Source organism: Dreissena polymorpha, chromosome 10 (assembly GCF_020536995.1).
Source record: "Dreissena polymorpha isolate Duluth1 chromosome 10, UMN_Dpol_1.0, whole genome shotgun sequence".
In the NCBI taxonomy this organism is placed as follows: Eukaryota; Metazoa; Mollusca; class Bivalvia; order Myida; family Dreissenidae; genus Dreissena; species Dreissena polymorpha.
This window is the reverse complement of record NC_068364.1, coordinates 38,840,295-38,855,276: the sequence shown is the minus strand read 5'-3', so window position 1 is coordinate 38,855,276 and position 14,982 is coordinate 38,840,295. Positions and strand designations below refer to the sequence as shown.

Below are 14,982 nucleotides of genomic sequence, written 5' to 3'. Positions count from 1 at the left end.
AATTCAGTCTAGGTGAAAAGTGTCGTTCTTGATTAGCCTGTGCAGACCGCCCCCGCATTCATATGAGTTTATGAAAATTGAGTTCATCCGTTTTCTTTGTTTGGCTTAATCTGTTTGGTTATAACACCTTTTACATATTTGACCAATTTCTTTTGTTTTGTTAAGAATGTTTTATATGACTATTATTATTAGCGAGGCTGTTTTCGGACAAAACCCGAGCTATTGTCATAGCCAGCTCGTCCGCCGTCCGACGTCTGCCGTCCGTCGTCTGCCGTCCGCTGTATGCATTGTGCTAAAACCTTAACATTGGCTCTAAAATCAAAGTGCTTCCACCTACAACTTTGAAACTTCATATGTAGATGCACCTTGATGAGTTCTACACGCCACACCCATTTTTGGGTATCTAGGTCAAAGGTCAAGGTCACTGTGACCTCTAATATCAAACTTTAACATAGGCTCTAAAATCAAAGTGCTTCCACCTACAACTTTGAAACTTCATATGTAGTTGCACCTTGATGAGTTCTACATGCCACACCCATTTTTGGGTCACTAGGTAAAAGGTCAAGGTCACTGTGACCTCTAATATAAACTTTAACAAAAACCTTAACATTGCCTCTAAAATCTAAGTGCTTCCACCTACAACTTTGAAACTTCATATGTAGATGCACCTTGATGAGTTCTTCACGCCACACCCATTTTGGGTCACTAGGTCAAAGGTCAATTTCACTGTGACCTAAAAAAAAAAAAAAAAAAAATTCTGACAAGCTTTCGCAGCCGAGCGTGGCACCCGTAATGCGGTGCTCTTGTTTTGAATTTTTTTCCTGTTTGGATAATATTATTTATTATGTTTATTTTACATATAATATACATGATTATGTTTAGTACAATTTGTACACAAGCAAAACAGCCATCATCATCAGAAGGGTTTACTATAAAGTTTATTGCAAATTAAATTTCAAGTTTTATGGGTTATATTTTTATTGGAAAAATTGTTTAAACAACTGTGATAAATCTCCAATAAATCAAAAGTTACACTGTTCATATGATAATTTATTAATTGAAATAACTCAGTCTGGATTATTCAGGGTTTTTTTTGGCCCGATTTTATAGCCAAAATTTGGCTATGTTCCCAATCCCAAAAAGTATACTTTTTCCCCAAAATGTCGCAAAAAATTCCCAATTAAACTTTTTTTTTTCTTTTCTTTTTTTCTTTTTTTAGAAAGAAGTGTCTAATGCGTATTTTATCTCAATTTTAATTCAATTACATCTAACAAAGTATTATATGATTTTGTTCTTTTAATTTGAATGATTATAAAGAGTTATGTAAAATTTAGTATTTCCCTAATCAGTGGACTTTTCGTGTGGAAAAAAAAGGCTAATGAATTTATTTTCCCAATATTATGAAAATGCCGATAAAATTCCCAATTCCAAAGCCATGGGCTATCTTCCCAAAAAGTGGAAAAAAAACCTGTTATTTGCAGTTCAAATAACAAGGTGACATATTCACTAGCACAAACATATGGGCCTCGCTCTGAAAAAAATGGCCTTTTGCTTGTGCTTATATTGTCATGCAGGATTAACCTGTGCAGTCTGCACAGGCTCATGAAGGACAACGCTTTCTGCCCAGAATGAATTTTTGTTTGGAAAAGACGAGGAAAAAAAAAATGCAGAAAGTAGCGTCCCTGATTAGCCTGTGCAAAGTACACGGGCTGATCTGGGATGACACTTTACAAACATGCATTAAAGCCTATTTCCCCAGAGCAAGGATCATATACACTTCAAAACAAAACAACTTTTAATAATTTTCGCTTATCCTCGCGTTCAATCCTTGCCTCTCCAGACTCTGCGACGACTATGAGCAGATTGCAGAGAAAGCACTGACGACGCCTTCCAATACGGAGGCCCTGATGGAACTGAAGCAGTACATCGAGAAAGTAGAGTCCGACATCATCTTCAAGATGGAGAAGCGCCTGTACCAATCCCAGGAACGCCTCTCCTTCCTCTCAGACTTCGCGCAGTTCAGTCCAGCGGAGATTCGTGTGAATGCGAACGTATTCATGTGGCACGGACGTATGCCTGCAGTCTTCGAGGAGCACAAACTGATCATCTCAGAGAAACGCTCGCAGTACGAAGATAACTTGAAGGTAAGACCGCAATAAAATGGTGATCACACCACAGTTGTTTTTTGGTCAAATTTGGGGCTTCGCCCGGCTGCTCCCGATACTGTGCGGTAGGAAATTGATCCGTTGATTGCATCAATGATCACACGTGTGTAATGTCGTTAGCCATTAACACTTGAGTAAGGTCCGTCACTTTAACATCAATTAACTGCAATTAATACACAACCTGCCGAAAGACTAATTGTTTTTACAAAAACATTCCAAAATGCATTGAGTTATTTTTTTGCTTATATAAATGGCTTTTCATTTTTATTTGATCCTGTACTAATGATTTGTTGAACTCTGCATTTCAAACTACAAAATGTACATGTACAGTTCAGTATTCCGGTACGTGATTTACGCATGGTCAGATGGAAAACCCTCGTCTTGATTGGACGTCAATTGCATCATAACTTTAAATAGCAACATTACCGGATGTTTACTCGACAGTTTAGAAAAATTATAACCGCATGTGTTAATGCAATTCTGTAATACTTAAAACGTCATTTTAAACATTTAAATAGCAAAATAAATCGTGCTTTGTAAAAACGCGTATATATCAGCTAGAGAGTATTATGCCACACGGTGACGGCTCTAGTTAGACCACTTAGCAGGTATTTAGATGTTAAAAAACAAGGTAAATTTTCGTCACATCTTTTCTTTGAAAACGCCTTATCGGATATCTCGAACTCTCGTTATCTCGATATTTTTTCTTGTTCACGCCGACTTCGAGATAACGAGAATTGACTGTATTGTCTTATTTTTCTCTGTTAAAAAAAATAATAAGATAATTCTAACGTGTTAAGGTTCTGAGCTTCTTACTCTATGACCGGGCTATTAAAGTACTAGAGATAGGTGCCGGTCTGTGCAACATACCATAAAATGTAAGTTTCTATCACTGTAAGTGTGCCAATGTCTGTTAACAGTTGCGTCGAGACCGCTTCATTGAGGAGATGGAGGGCTACGCGAAGCAGGTGGAGGAGTTTGCAACATTCGGAGACATGTCTGATATACAAAAGTACCTTCGCAAGTCTCAGGCCCTCAGTAACAAACTGGAGCAAGCGGCTGAGAAGGTCAGTGTCAAGTAAATAACTCTTACTACCCTATTGTTAGAGTTGTCGCCCTTTGTCTGTGTTGAGAACATAACTATTCCTAATTTATTGTAAGAGTTGTTTCCCTTTGTCAGTGTTAAGAACATAACTCTTACTACCCTATTGTGAGAGGTGTTGCCCTTTGTCAGTGTTAAAAACATAACTCTTACTACTCTAGTGTGAGAGTTGTTGCCCTTTGTCAGTGTTAAAAACATAACTCTTACTACCCTATGGTTGGAGTTGTTGCCCTTTGTCAGTGTCGATAAATTTTACCCATTTAACGTATTCGAGTCACTCGTGTCGGTCAGTCAATTTTTCCACATCAGTTTGTGGGAGCCAACAAACTGCGTTCAACATTTTTCAACTGATTAACTAATTCCTAGTTAATTTCCCTTGAATTTTTTCATTTGCATGGCCAAATAATATTATGTTATTTGTTTGTGGAACAACCTACTTCCTCATTTCATAAGTGATTTAATTGCTATGAAAAATGTCATTAAATAAAAAGTAAATATTCAGATCCTTGTTTTCATGATCAATAATTTATTGAGTTATTTGCTCCTGAACATAGCTGATGTAATTTGATTGGGTGGACATTTTAATTGATCAAAGACACAAACTTTAATTATGATTCCACAACAATGTCTACCAATGTTTTATTCAGTAAATTTGTGTGGCCATTTTTGGGCTGAAATTTGGCCCCTTCCACAAGATTTTGTTCCATCAATTCAGGCTTGATTTAATAATGGGATTATAGCTTTGTACTAAACAGATTGAGAATTTCAACAAAATTATTTGATTTTATCTATGCGCTTGACAGATTGAGAATTTCAACAATGAGGAGGAAGCGTTTGGCTGGCAGACCACAGCGTACCCCCAGCGTCAACAGATCATGACCACACTGAAACCTTACCTGCAGCTGTATGAGACTACCGTGGACTTCAACAACAAATACAAGTATGTACACAAGCTTCATTATGGCAAAATAGGGCTTAATGCATTTGTGTAAAGTGTCGTCCCAGATTTGCCTGTGCAGTCCTCACTGGGAGGACATTTACAATCATGACCACCCTGAAACTGAACCTACAGCTGTGCGAGACCACTGTGGATTTCAACAACAAGTACAAGTACGTAAAAAAGGTTGCTGTGGCTTAGTGAATATGGTGTCCCCTTAGTGAAGGAGGTCAGGGTTTCAATCCCCACTTATGATCTCACCCCACAGACACCTGACGTTGGATCCTTGGAAAATACAAATAAGTCTTGCTTTTTGAAATTGGGGCTTAAAGCATGTTTGTAAAGTGTGGTTCCAGATTAGCCTGTGAAGTCCTCACAGGCTTATCAGGGACGAGGCGTTACTTTTGTATGGCATTTGAAGCATAAATCCAGTGAACGTGGAAAGTGTCGTCCCAGATTAGCCGTTTGCAGACTGCACAGTCTAATCTGGGACGACACTTTCCGATCATGATCACCATGAAACCCTGCCTCTAGCTGCATGAGACAAACGTGGACTTCAACAACAAATACAAGTAAGTACCCCTCTGATGTTGGATCGTTTTCAAATAAACATGAACCTTGCTCTGGCAAAATGGGGCTTAACTCTTTCAGTGCGGGAACCGATTAGAATGTGGCGTCTCATCAGGATCCAAACTGTTTGCTATTCTAATAGTATTCTTTGAAAAAAATCGAAGAAAATGCTTATTTTAGAAATTCAGCAGACGACATTTTAGCAAACGACGAATTTCCCAGCATGCAAAGGGTTAATGGCTTATCTGGGACAACACTTTACAAAAAAACATTTTCTCAGAGCGCGGCTCAAAGATAAATAGGTCCCCAACATTGTGATAGATTACAGGATGAAATAGCTTCAAAATTGTGAGTGCATTAAGATCTCTGACAATCTACTTCATTTCTGGATAAATTCAGGAACCAGGAACAAAAATTCACAGTTAAGTTAAGCAGAAAAAATACTCAATTCTGCTGGTAAAAAAAGTACTCTGTGAAAAGACGGGTTGGTATTTAATAAAAAATTATTTCTTTTATGACAACATTAGTTTTATTGTTAATTATTCTCACTTGCAAGGGACTGGATGGACGGACCAATGTCTGGCTTGAATCCGGACGATGTTGAGCAAGAGGTTGGCAACTTCTGGCGTGGACTCTACAAACTGGAGAAGGCGTTCGAGTCCGTACCAGCTGCAAAGAAGATAGCCGGCAAGGTAGGGATGAGTCTATATTCACTAAGACTGGTTTTGTTTGCCATGTAATTGTACACCACTGCATAACCAAGTTGTGAGAAAGGGTACACTGGTTTCTGGTTGTTGGGATTTTGGGAAGTCAAATTTCATGTCTATAGAATATCTCAAGTTCTTTTAGAGGTATCATCTTGAAACTTCAAAGGTAGGTAGGTCTGATGGAGGGGTCGTGCACAATAACTATAACTCTTTATCTCTTATTTTTACAGTTATTCCCCTGTGTTAATTGTTGTACTTAATTTAGCAAAACTTAAACATTAATAGAGGTATAAATTTGAAATATAATATGAAGGTATGTCTCATTGAGGGGTGTGCAGTGTGCAAGAACCATAACTCTTGCTTCCCAATTTTTAGAGTAATTTCTCTATTAGTTTTTGTAGCTAAACATGTCGTCTGCAGCATATCTAAAAAAATGCTACAGACCAATAAATGTTAAATAGCTGTTAACTAACATCTATGCAATGTACCGTCTACTGTTTGATGACTTGTCGTATTTGTTTAGCAGGTTAAATCTATGGAATCTGTTATATTATGTCAGTAGTTTTTGCAAACAAGACATACCAAGTACTATTTGATGAATAATTCCAGTCTTATAACAGTTAATACTGTGCACTCATTATCCCTTTCCCACTCAGAAGCAAACTGAAAATTGCTATGTGCAAACAGCATAAAACCAGAACAGCCTGCGAGTATCTCGCAGTCTGTTCAGGTTTTATGCTGTTTGCTGCTCATCAGTATCTAAGGGTTGAAAATAAAGCCTTTAAAACTCAGATCTAGTAAGAAAGGTAAGTAACTTAAATTTGACTTTGGCCAGAACTACAAATGCATCAAAATATGTATCTAAGTGGTAAAGGGTTATTATTTCAAATAATTTATGAGACATTAATTTTCGTTTATTTTGTGGGTTGACCGATTCATAAATTTAACACAAACGCATCCGAAAATGACCAAAGTACCTTTTTTCATGTTTTTTTTCTCCTCCAAAATTAGAAATCTACACATTTATATTTCCTTAGAAATGTCACTTAAAAAAAAAAAAATCAAACCAAAGAATATGAATGATTTTACAGTAAGTGCAGTTGTTACATGAAGTTAGTACCATCATCATTTTTAGCTCTGCTGTTTTCGGAGAAAACCCGAGGTATTGTCATAGCCAGCTTGTCTTGTCGTCCGCCATCCGCGTCATACTAAAACCTTTACATTGGCTTTAAAATCAAAGTTCTTCCACCTACAACTTTGAAACTTCATATGTAGATGCACCTTGATGAGTTCTACACGCCACACCAGTTTTTGGATCACTAGGTCAAAGCTCAAGGTCCGTGTGACCTCTAAAAAAAAAAAAATCTGACAAGCTTTAATTTATTCAAAACTGCACCTGCAGCCGAGCGTTGGCACCCGTTATGCGGTGCTCTTGTTTTAAACGCCTTTCATATGACACAAACTTCTCACGATCAGGTGAAGTCCAAAGTAGAAGAGTTTCGCGAACACATGCCCCTCATCTCTACACTCTTCAACCCGGGCCTGCGCGATCGTCACTGGGAGAAGATCTCGGAGATCGTCGGCTATTCGCTGAAGCCAGACGACAGCTCCTGTCTGACGCGCTTCGTGGATATGAACCTCGACCAGTTTATATCGAAGTTCGAGACGATAAGTGAGGCGGCAAGCAAAGAATACTCGCTGGAGAAGGCGATGGATAAGATGAAGACAGAGTGGGGACCGGTGAGTAAGAGAACATATGGAGAATACCAGGGCCTGTATTCAGCAACTGATTATAAGACCTAACTCTAAAAATTAAGAAAGTTCTTTTTTTGTTCTGATAGCATAAAACAGCTAAATATATACACAAAATAGTATACCTCTTAGTACACAATTCTTCATTAAGGTCTTTTCATTTATGAAAAAAGCAAAATTGATATCTGTATATATTCAAACGCTTTATTTTTAGGTATAAAAATAAGTTGATGAATATGGGGGTTGGTTGTAAGTAGTGAATACAAAAAAATAAAAATAAAGAAATAGACCAGCAATACATCAACAAAATAAGATTAAGTGATTGTGGTATTTAATGCCCCTTAAACTGCATATGACCATGACACAATTCTGTGACAATTACAGTTTGTGGATGCGTATTTCATATCGAATTCACCAATATCTTGTACCAGTATAAACATGATTGTGGGTGTGGGTTTCAGATTGGGTTCATCATTATCTCGTACCAGTATGAACATGATTGTGGGTTTCAGATTGAATTCATTATCTCGTACTGAGTATGAACATGATTGTGGGTGTGGGTTTCAGATTGAGTTCATCATTATCTCGTAACAGTATGAACATGATTGTGGATGTAGGTTTCAGATTGAGCTCATCATTATCTCGTACCAGTATGAACATGTTTGTGTGTGTGTGTTACAGATTGAGTTCACCATTATCTCGTACCAGTATGAACATGTTTGTGGGTGTGTGTTTCAGATTGAGTTCAGCATTATCTCGTACCAGTATGAACATGTTTGTGGGTGTGTGTTTCAGATTGAGTTCACCATTATCTCGTACCAGTATGAACATGTTTGTGGGTGTGCGTTACAGATTGAGCTCACAATTATCTCGTACTGAGTATGAACATGTTTGTGGGTGTGTGTTTACAGATTGAGTTCACCATTATCTCGTACTTAGTATGAGCATGTTTGTGGGCGTGTGTTACAGATAGAGTTCACCATTATCTTGTACTGAGTATTAACATGTTTGTCGGTGTGTGTTACAGATAGAGTTCACCATTATCTCGTACCAGTATGAACATGTTTGTGGGTGTGTGTTTCAGATTGAGTTCACCATTATCTCGTACCAGTATGAACATGTTTGTGGGTGTGCGTTACAGATTGAGCTCACAATTATCTCGTACTGAGTATGAACATGTTTGTGGGTGTGTGTTTACAGATTGAGTTCACCATTATCTCGTACTTAGTATGAGCATGTTTGTGGGCGTGTGTTACAGATAGAGTTCACCATTATCTTGTACTGAGTATTAACATGTTTGTGGGTGTGTGTTACAGATAGAGTTCACCATTATCTCGTACCAGTATGAACATGTTTGTGGGTGTGTTTCAGATTGAGTTCACCATTAATTCGTACTGAGTATGAACATGTTTGTGGGTGTGTGTTACAGATAGAGTTAATCATTATCTCGTACAAGTGTGAACATGTTTGTTGGTGTGTTTCAGATTGAGTTCACCATTACCTCGTACCAGTATGAACATGTTTGTGGGTGTGTGTTTACAGATTGAGTTCACCATTATCTTGTACTCAGTATGAACATGTTTGTGGGCGTGTGTTACAGATAGAGTTCACCATTATTTCGTACTGAGTATGAACATGTTTGTGGGTGTGTGTTTCAGATTGAGTTCACCATTATCTCGTACCAGTATGAACATGTTTGTGGGTATGTGTTTCAGATTGAGTTCACCATTATCTCGTACCAGTATGAACATGTTTGTGGGTGTGTGTTACAGATTGAGTTCACCATTATCTCGTACCAGTATGAACATGTTTGTGGGTGTGTGTTACAGATTGAGTTCACCATTATCTCGTTCTGAGTATGAACATGTTTGTGGGTGTGTGTTACATATTGAGTTCACCATTATCTCGTACCAGTATAAACATGTTTCTGGGTGTGTGTTTCAGATTGAGTTCACCATTATCTCGTACAAGTATGAACATGTTTGTTGGTGTGTGTTACAGATTAAGTTCACCATTATCTCGTACCAGTATGAACATGTTTGTGGGTGTGTGCTTCAGATTGAGTTCACCATTATTTCGTACTGAGTATGAACATGTTTGCGGGTGTGTGTTTCAGATTGAGTTCACCATTATCTCGTACCAGTATGAACATGTTTGTGGGTGGGTGTTTACAGATTGAGTTCACCATTATCTCGTACCAGTATGAATATGTTTGTGGGTGTGCGTTTCAGATTGAGTTCACCATTATCTCGTTCAAGTATGAACATGTTTGTGGGTGTGTGTTACAGATTGAGTTCACCATTATCTCGTACCAGTATGAACATGTTTGTGGGTGTGTGTTTCAGATTGAGTTCACCATTATCTCGTACCGTGACACGGGCACTTCAATCCTGTCCTCGGTGGACGACATTCAGCTGCTATTGGACGACCACATTGTGAAGACACAGACCATGCGTGGGTCCCCTTTCATCAAGCCTTTTGAAGTGGAAATTAAGTAAGCACTCTAGTTATGACTTATTTAGCTTTTTTCTGGGAAAATGGGGCTTAATGCATGTGCATAAAGTTTTGTCCCAGATTAGCCGGTGCAGTCAGCATTCTTAAGATTTTATTGTAATCATACAAATTTAGCCTTGTTCTGGAAAAACTGTCCCTAATGCATGTGATTAAAGTGTCGTCCCAGATTAGCCTGTACAGTCCACACTGGCTAATCAGGGACCTAAACTGGTGTTCACTAAGAAGAGACTTCCTGTCGATGAAAACTGCTATAAAAGTTGCAAGTTTGATTCCTGATAAGCCCGTGCAGACAACACTTTATGCATATGCATTAAGCCTCTTTTTTCCAGATTAAGGCTTAATTAAAACTAACTGGGTGTGGGTGTTTTACTTGCAAACACATATTATTGAACTGTTGCAATAGTTTACACTTAGAAAGCAAGGGCATCTAGGACAAAACACAGTAATGTTGGATGACATTTTACACATACACATTTAGGCCAGTTTTCCGTGAACAAATCTTTATTTTTATGTCCCCCACCACTATAGTGGGGAACATATTGTTTTTGCTCTGTCTGTTGGTTTGTTTGTTGGTTTTTTGGTTTGTGTCAAACGTTAACATTTGCCATAACTTTTGCAATATTGAAGATAGCAACTTCATATTTGGCATGCACTTGTATCTAATGGAGCTGCACATTTTGAGTGGTGAAAGGTCAAGGTCATACTTCAAGGTCAAAGGTCAAATATATAGGGGGGACAAAGTGTTTCACAAACACATCTTGTTGTTGTTTTTTTATGACAAATTAAAATCTTAAGAATATTTGTACAATGTTCAAGCCGAAGGAAATGTGTTGGTTATAGTTCATTATTGAATTCATTAATGAGTGATCAGAGAAATTAATTTAAAAAAATTCATGAGTGGCGATGATAACAAATGAATAAAAAAAAGAAAACAAAGAGAAGATATATTCAACAAAGAGGATTTTTGCCGTGCATCAGGCCGTCTATGAAGAGGAAAATGGGGTTTCACTGTTTGACATGTAATGTTCATTTTTCAACCCATTATCTAACTTGTAAGTGGATTTGTGTTTCATTATTTGTAAAACATACGAAACTGATGAAATGATCTAATAATGTCTTGTTGAGGAAAGAGTTAAGTATTTCCAGGGATGACTGCAAGACTATGAAAATCATGCTACAAAGTTGGCATTCAAATTTCCTATCTCAGGCCTTTGAAAATCTGAAATAAAGTTAGATGTGTTTTCTTGAAAATTAAGTGAGGCACCATACCATAGATAATTTTATATGTTGAAAATATCAGTGCTATCTTTACTTTTATTTGTTTATTGTTGTGATATTTGAAGGCATCATTAATTATATGAACATGCACTGGAGTAAATTAACCCAATCCCTCATATTAACATTGTTCAAGTCTGTCAAATCATTCAGCCCTGTTGGCATCCTGAGGCATTAGTAAAGAGTTAATCACACACCAGTTTCCTTAGTTGTTGTTTTGTTATTTATTTTTTTCTGTTTAAATTGGAGTGATTTTTTAATTAAACATTGTATGTTATCAGTTGTTTTTTCACCATTTTGGATTGGGAAAATTTGCGGCGTTTTGACTAAAATTGGGAAATTAGTTTTGTTGCTGTTTTGCTAAAAAAAAATGCTTCAAAATCGAGAGAAAAAATGTTTTCAGTATTATATTTACTTAGGTTGAAATTATATAGCTGGATGAGAGATGAATAAAATGTTTAGATCTTAAAAATATGAAAATATTGGGAATTGTTTGGTCCTACAAAAACATATATACTTTTTATACGCCCGTCTATGACGGGACGTATTATGGTATACCCCGCGTCCGTCTGTCCGTCCGTCCGTCTGTCCGTCCGTATGTCTGTTAATGTCGTACGCTACGTCAAATATCCTTTGACAGATTTTCTTCAAATTTTAACACAATCTTAATATTGATAAACCCTGATCCCCTTTCGTTTTTGACGGAATTCTGAATTGTCGTTCCAGAGTTATGGGACTTTGTTCGTCAAAATTTCGTGATTTCATTGAATGTCCTACTGTAGCTATATAAAAATGTTAAAGTTGTTATAACTTTGGTATGCTTGGACCTAGAGTCTTGAAACTTGACATGAAGGTTGGCCAGAACTAGTAAGTAACCACTGGACATTTCAAGGTCATTCATTTGAAGGTCAAGGTCACTGTGACCTTGAATGTAAAAATGTTAAAGTTGTTATAACTTTGGTATGCTTGGACCTAGAGTCTTGAAACTTGACATGAAGGTTGGCCAGAACTAGTAAGTAACCCCTGGACATTTCAAGGTCATTCATTTGAAGGTCAAGGTCACTGTGACCTTGAATGTAAAAATGTTAAAGTTCTTATTTCATGTTATAACTTTGGTATGCTTGTACCTAGAGTCTTCAAACTTGAAATAAAGATTGGCCAGTACTAGAAGATGACCACTGGTCATTTCAATGTCATTCATTTGAAGGTCAAGGTCACTGTGACCTTAAATGTTAAAATGTTAAAATTGTTATAACTTTGGTATGCTTGGACATAGAGTCTTCAAACTTGACATGAAGGTTTGCAAGCACACTTAGATGACCACTGGTCATTTCAAGGTCATTCATTCTAAGGTCAAGGTCACACAAGGTCACTGTGACCTTAAATGTTAAAATGTTAAAATTGTTATAACTTTGGTATGCTTGGACATAGAGTCTTCAAACTTGACATGAAGGTTTGCAAGCACACTTAGATGACCACTGGTCATTTCAAGGTCATTCATTCTAAGGTCAAGGTCACTGTGACCTTAAATGTTATTGTTGTTCATGTATCCTACCGTAGCTCAAATATCCCCCGATGGATTTTTTATACGCCCGTCTATGACGGGACGTATTATGGTATACCCCGCGTCCGTCTGTCCGTCCGTCCGTCCGTCCGTCCGTCCGTCCGTCTGTTAATGTCGTACGCTACGTCAAATATCCTTTGACAGATTTTCTTCAAATTTTAACACAATCTTAATATTGATAAACCCTGATCCCCTTTCGTTTTTGACGGAATTCTGAATTGTCGTTCCAGAGTTATGGGACTTTGTTCGTCAAAATTTCGTGATTTCATTGAATGTCCTACTGTAGCTCAAATATCCTTCGATGGATTTTTTTCAAATTTCAACACAATCTTAATATTGATAAACCCTGATCCCCTTTCGTTTTTGACGGAATTCTGAATTGTCGTTCCAGAGTTATGGGACTTTGTTCGTCAAAATTTCGTGATTTCCATGCTCATGTACTTATAAAATAAACCATGTATTCAAATACAAATAAACTGAAGTAAAAAAATGATTCAAAGGGTTATTTATTACCTTACTACTTCATTGGCGAACGACGGGCGTATCATGCGCTCATGGCGCAGCTTTTATTTGGGAATACTGGACCCAGTTTTGAACAAATAAAAACAATGGTAATAGTTCTTCATTTTTGTACAAGGGTTAAATTTGTCTAAAGATTTCATATTGTGTTGCAAGGGCAGTGGACACGAGGTAAAAACTTTTGTAATAATGTTGTTTAGAAGCTCAGTGTTCACATTCACAAATATTTTACAATAAACATGATTTAACATATGAAATTAATAGAAACAAATTTCATTCAGTGTTTTATACACAGTTTAAAGTTAATTGTTACCTAGGTATGCTGTTTTGGTGCTCTAAATGAAGGCAAAAGTAAAAACTACTGACTACAGTAAAAAAACTACCCAGGAAAACTCTCCGACCTTCTGAGAACCTATAGATAGGGTAAACAGACCTGGTTGTAAAAAGCCCTTAGAAGTGATAGCTTTTGTATTAGTGATGTTCACTTGTTGCCACATTTTTGTCTCCAGTGTATGGAAAGGCATGATGCTGCTGCTACAAGATGTCCTGGCCGAGTGGCTTAAGGCTTGAGCTATATTAGCCCCATTTTGGGACAACGAGGCTTAATTAATGTAGATAAAGTTTTGTCCCAGGTTAGCTACTTTCCGTTTTTATTGGATTTAAAATATATTTTTTATCTCTTCTCACCAAAATTCCAATTTAAAAAAAAAGTGCCATCGCTGATAAGCCTGTGCTGATTGCATAGGCTAATTTGGTACATAAGACACATAAGACATTTGCATTAATTATGATTGTTCATTTTGTCCCCAGGGAATGGGAAGGCACGTTGATACGTTGATACTGCTACAATACGTCCTGGAGTCCTGGACAAGTGGCTCAAGGCTTAAGCCATATTGCTTTTACTGTGGGGAGTATAAAACCAAAGAAGATCTTGTAATATGAGCCTCAATCAAGGAAAACTGGGCTTAATGAACAAATGTTTGTAAAGTGTCGTCCCAGATCAGTCTGTGCAGGCTTATCAAGGAGGACACTTCCCTTTAACCCTTTGCATGCTGGGAAATTTGTCGTCTGCTAAAATGTCGTCTGCAGAATTTCTAAAATTAGCATTTTCTTCTTCTTTTTTTTCAAAGAATACTATCAGAATAGCGAACAGTTTGGATCCAGATGAGACGCCACGTTCTGTGGCGTCTCATCTGGATCCAAACTGTTTGCAAAGGCCTTCACAACTCGGTTCCCGCACTGTAAGGGTTAAATGAATATTTTTGTAAAAGTGGAAAGTGTGTTGCCTAGTAATTCTGTGCAGACTGCTTCATGGTCATGCAATAAGCCCCATTTTCCCAGAACCCGGCTCTGTGGGTGGTTGAAATACCCTAGAAGTAACTGTTCTTGTTGCAATTTATTTTACCATAATCATGAATGTTGGTTTCGCCCCCAGGGACTGGGAAGGCAAGCTGATGCTGTTACAAGATGTACTGGATGAGTGGCTCAAGGTGCAGGCCACCTGGCTCTACCTGGAGCCCATTTTCTCCTCCCCCGACATCATGGCCCAGATGCCTGAAGAGGGACGCAGGTACGCTGTCTGGTTTTCACAGCTGCAGGAATTCATTTTGTACCCATCTTCAGCGATTGTTTTTCCTTTTTTATAAATTACCTGAAAATGGCACTTTCCCAGTTGAGGAAAATTACAAAATGCCTAATTGCTGTTTGAAACAATTTCCAACAGGAAGGAAAGCTGTATCAATTTGGTTCCAGAAGTGCATTATCTGCAGGTGAACAAATAAAATAAGCACTAAAACTTAAGATTTTGGCCATAAGGCATGTAAAAGAATATTTAGATGAGTTTTTGCAATTAAGAAATGAAAAATTTGTCTTTTTGA

General features: G+C 37.6%; 1 protein-coding gene across 4 annotated transcripts in view; it reads left to right on the top strand.

Moving 5' to 3' along the window:
* Positions 1–14,982, top strand: part of LOC127848498 (dynein axonemal heavy chain 7-like) — a 281,861-nt gene that overhangs the window by 30,504 nt on the left and 236,375 nt on the right. For all 4 annotated transcript variants that reach the window (XM_052380990.1, XM_052380993.1, XM_052380992.1 and 1 more), the window contains 7 exons: positions 1,841–2,144; positions 3,086–3,232; positions 4,071–4,207; positions 5,331–5,466; positions 6,958–7,221; positions 9,579–9,727; positions 14,541–14,675. In XM_052380990.1, coding sequence (XP_052236950.1) covers positions 1,841–2,144; positions 3,086–3,232; positions 4,071–4,207; positions 5,331–5,466; positions 6,958–7,221; positions 9,579–9,727; positions 14,541–14,675 — 1,272 coding nt within the window. The remainder of the gene's footprint in view (positions 1–1,840; positions 2,145–3,085; positions 3,233–4,070; positions 4,208–5,330; positions 5,467–6,957; positions 7,222–9,578; positions 9,728–14,540; positions 14,676–14,982) is intronic.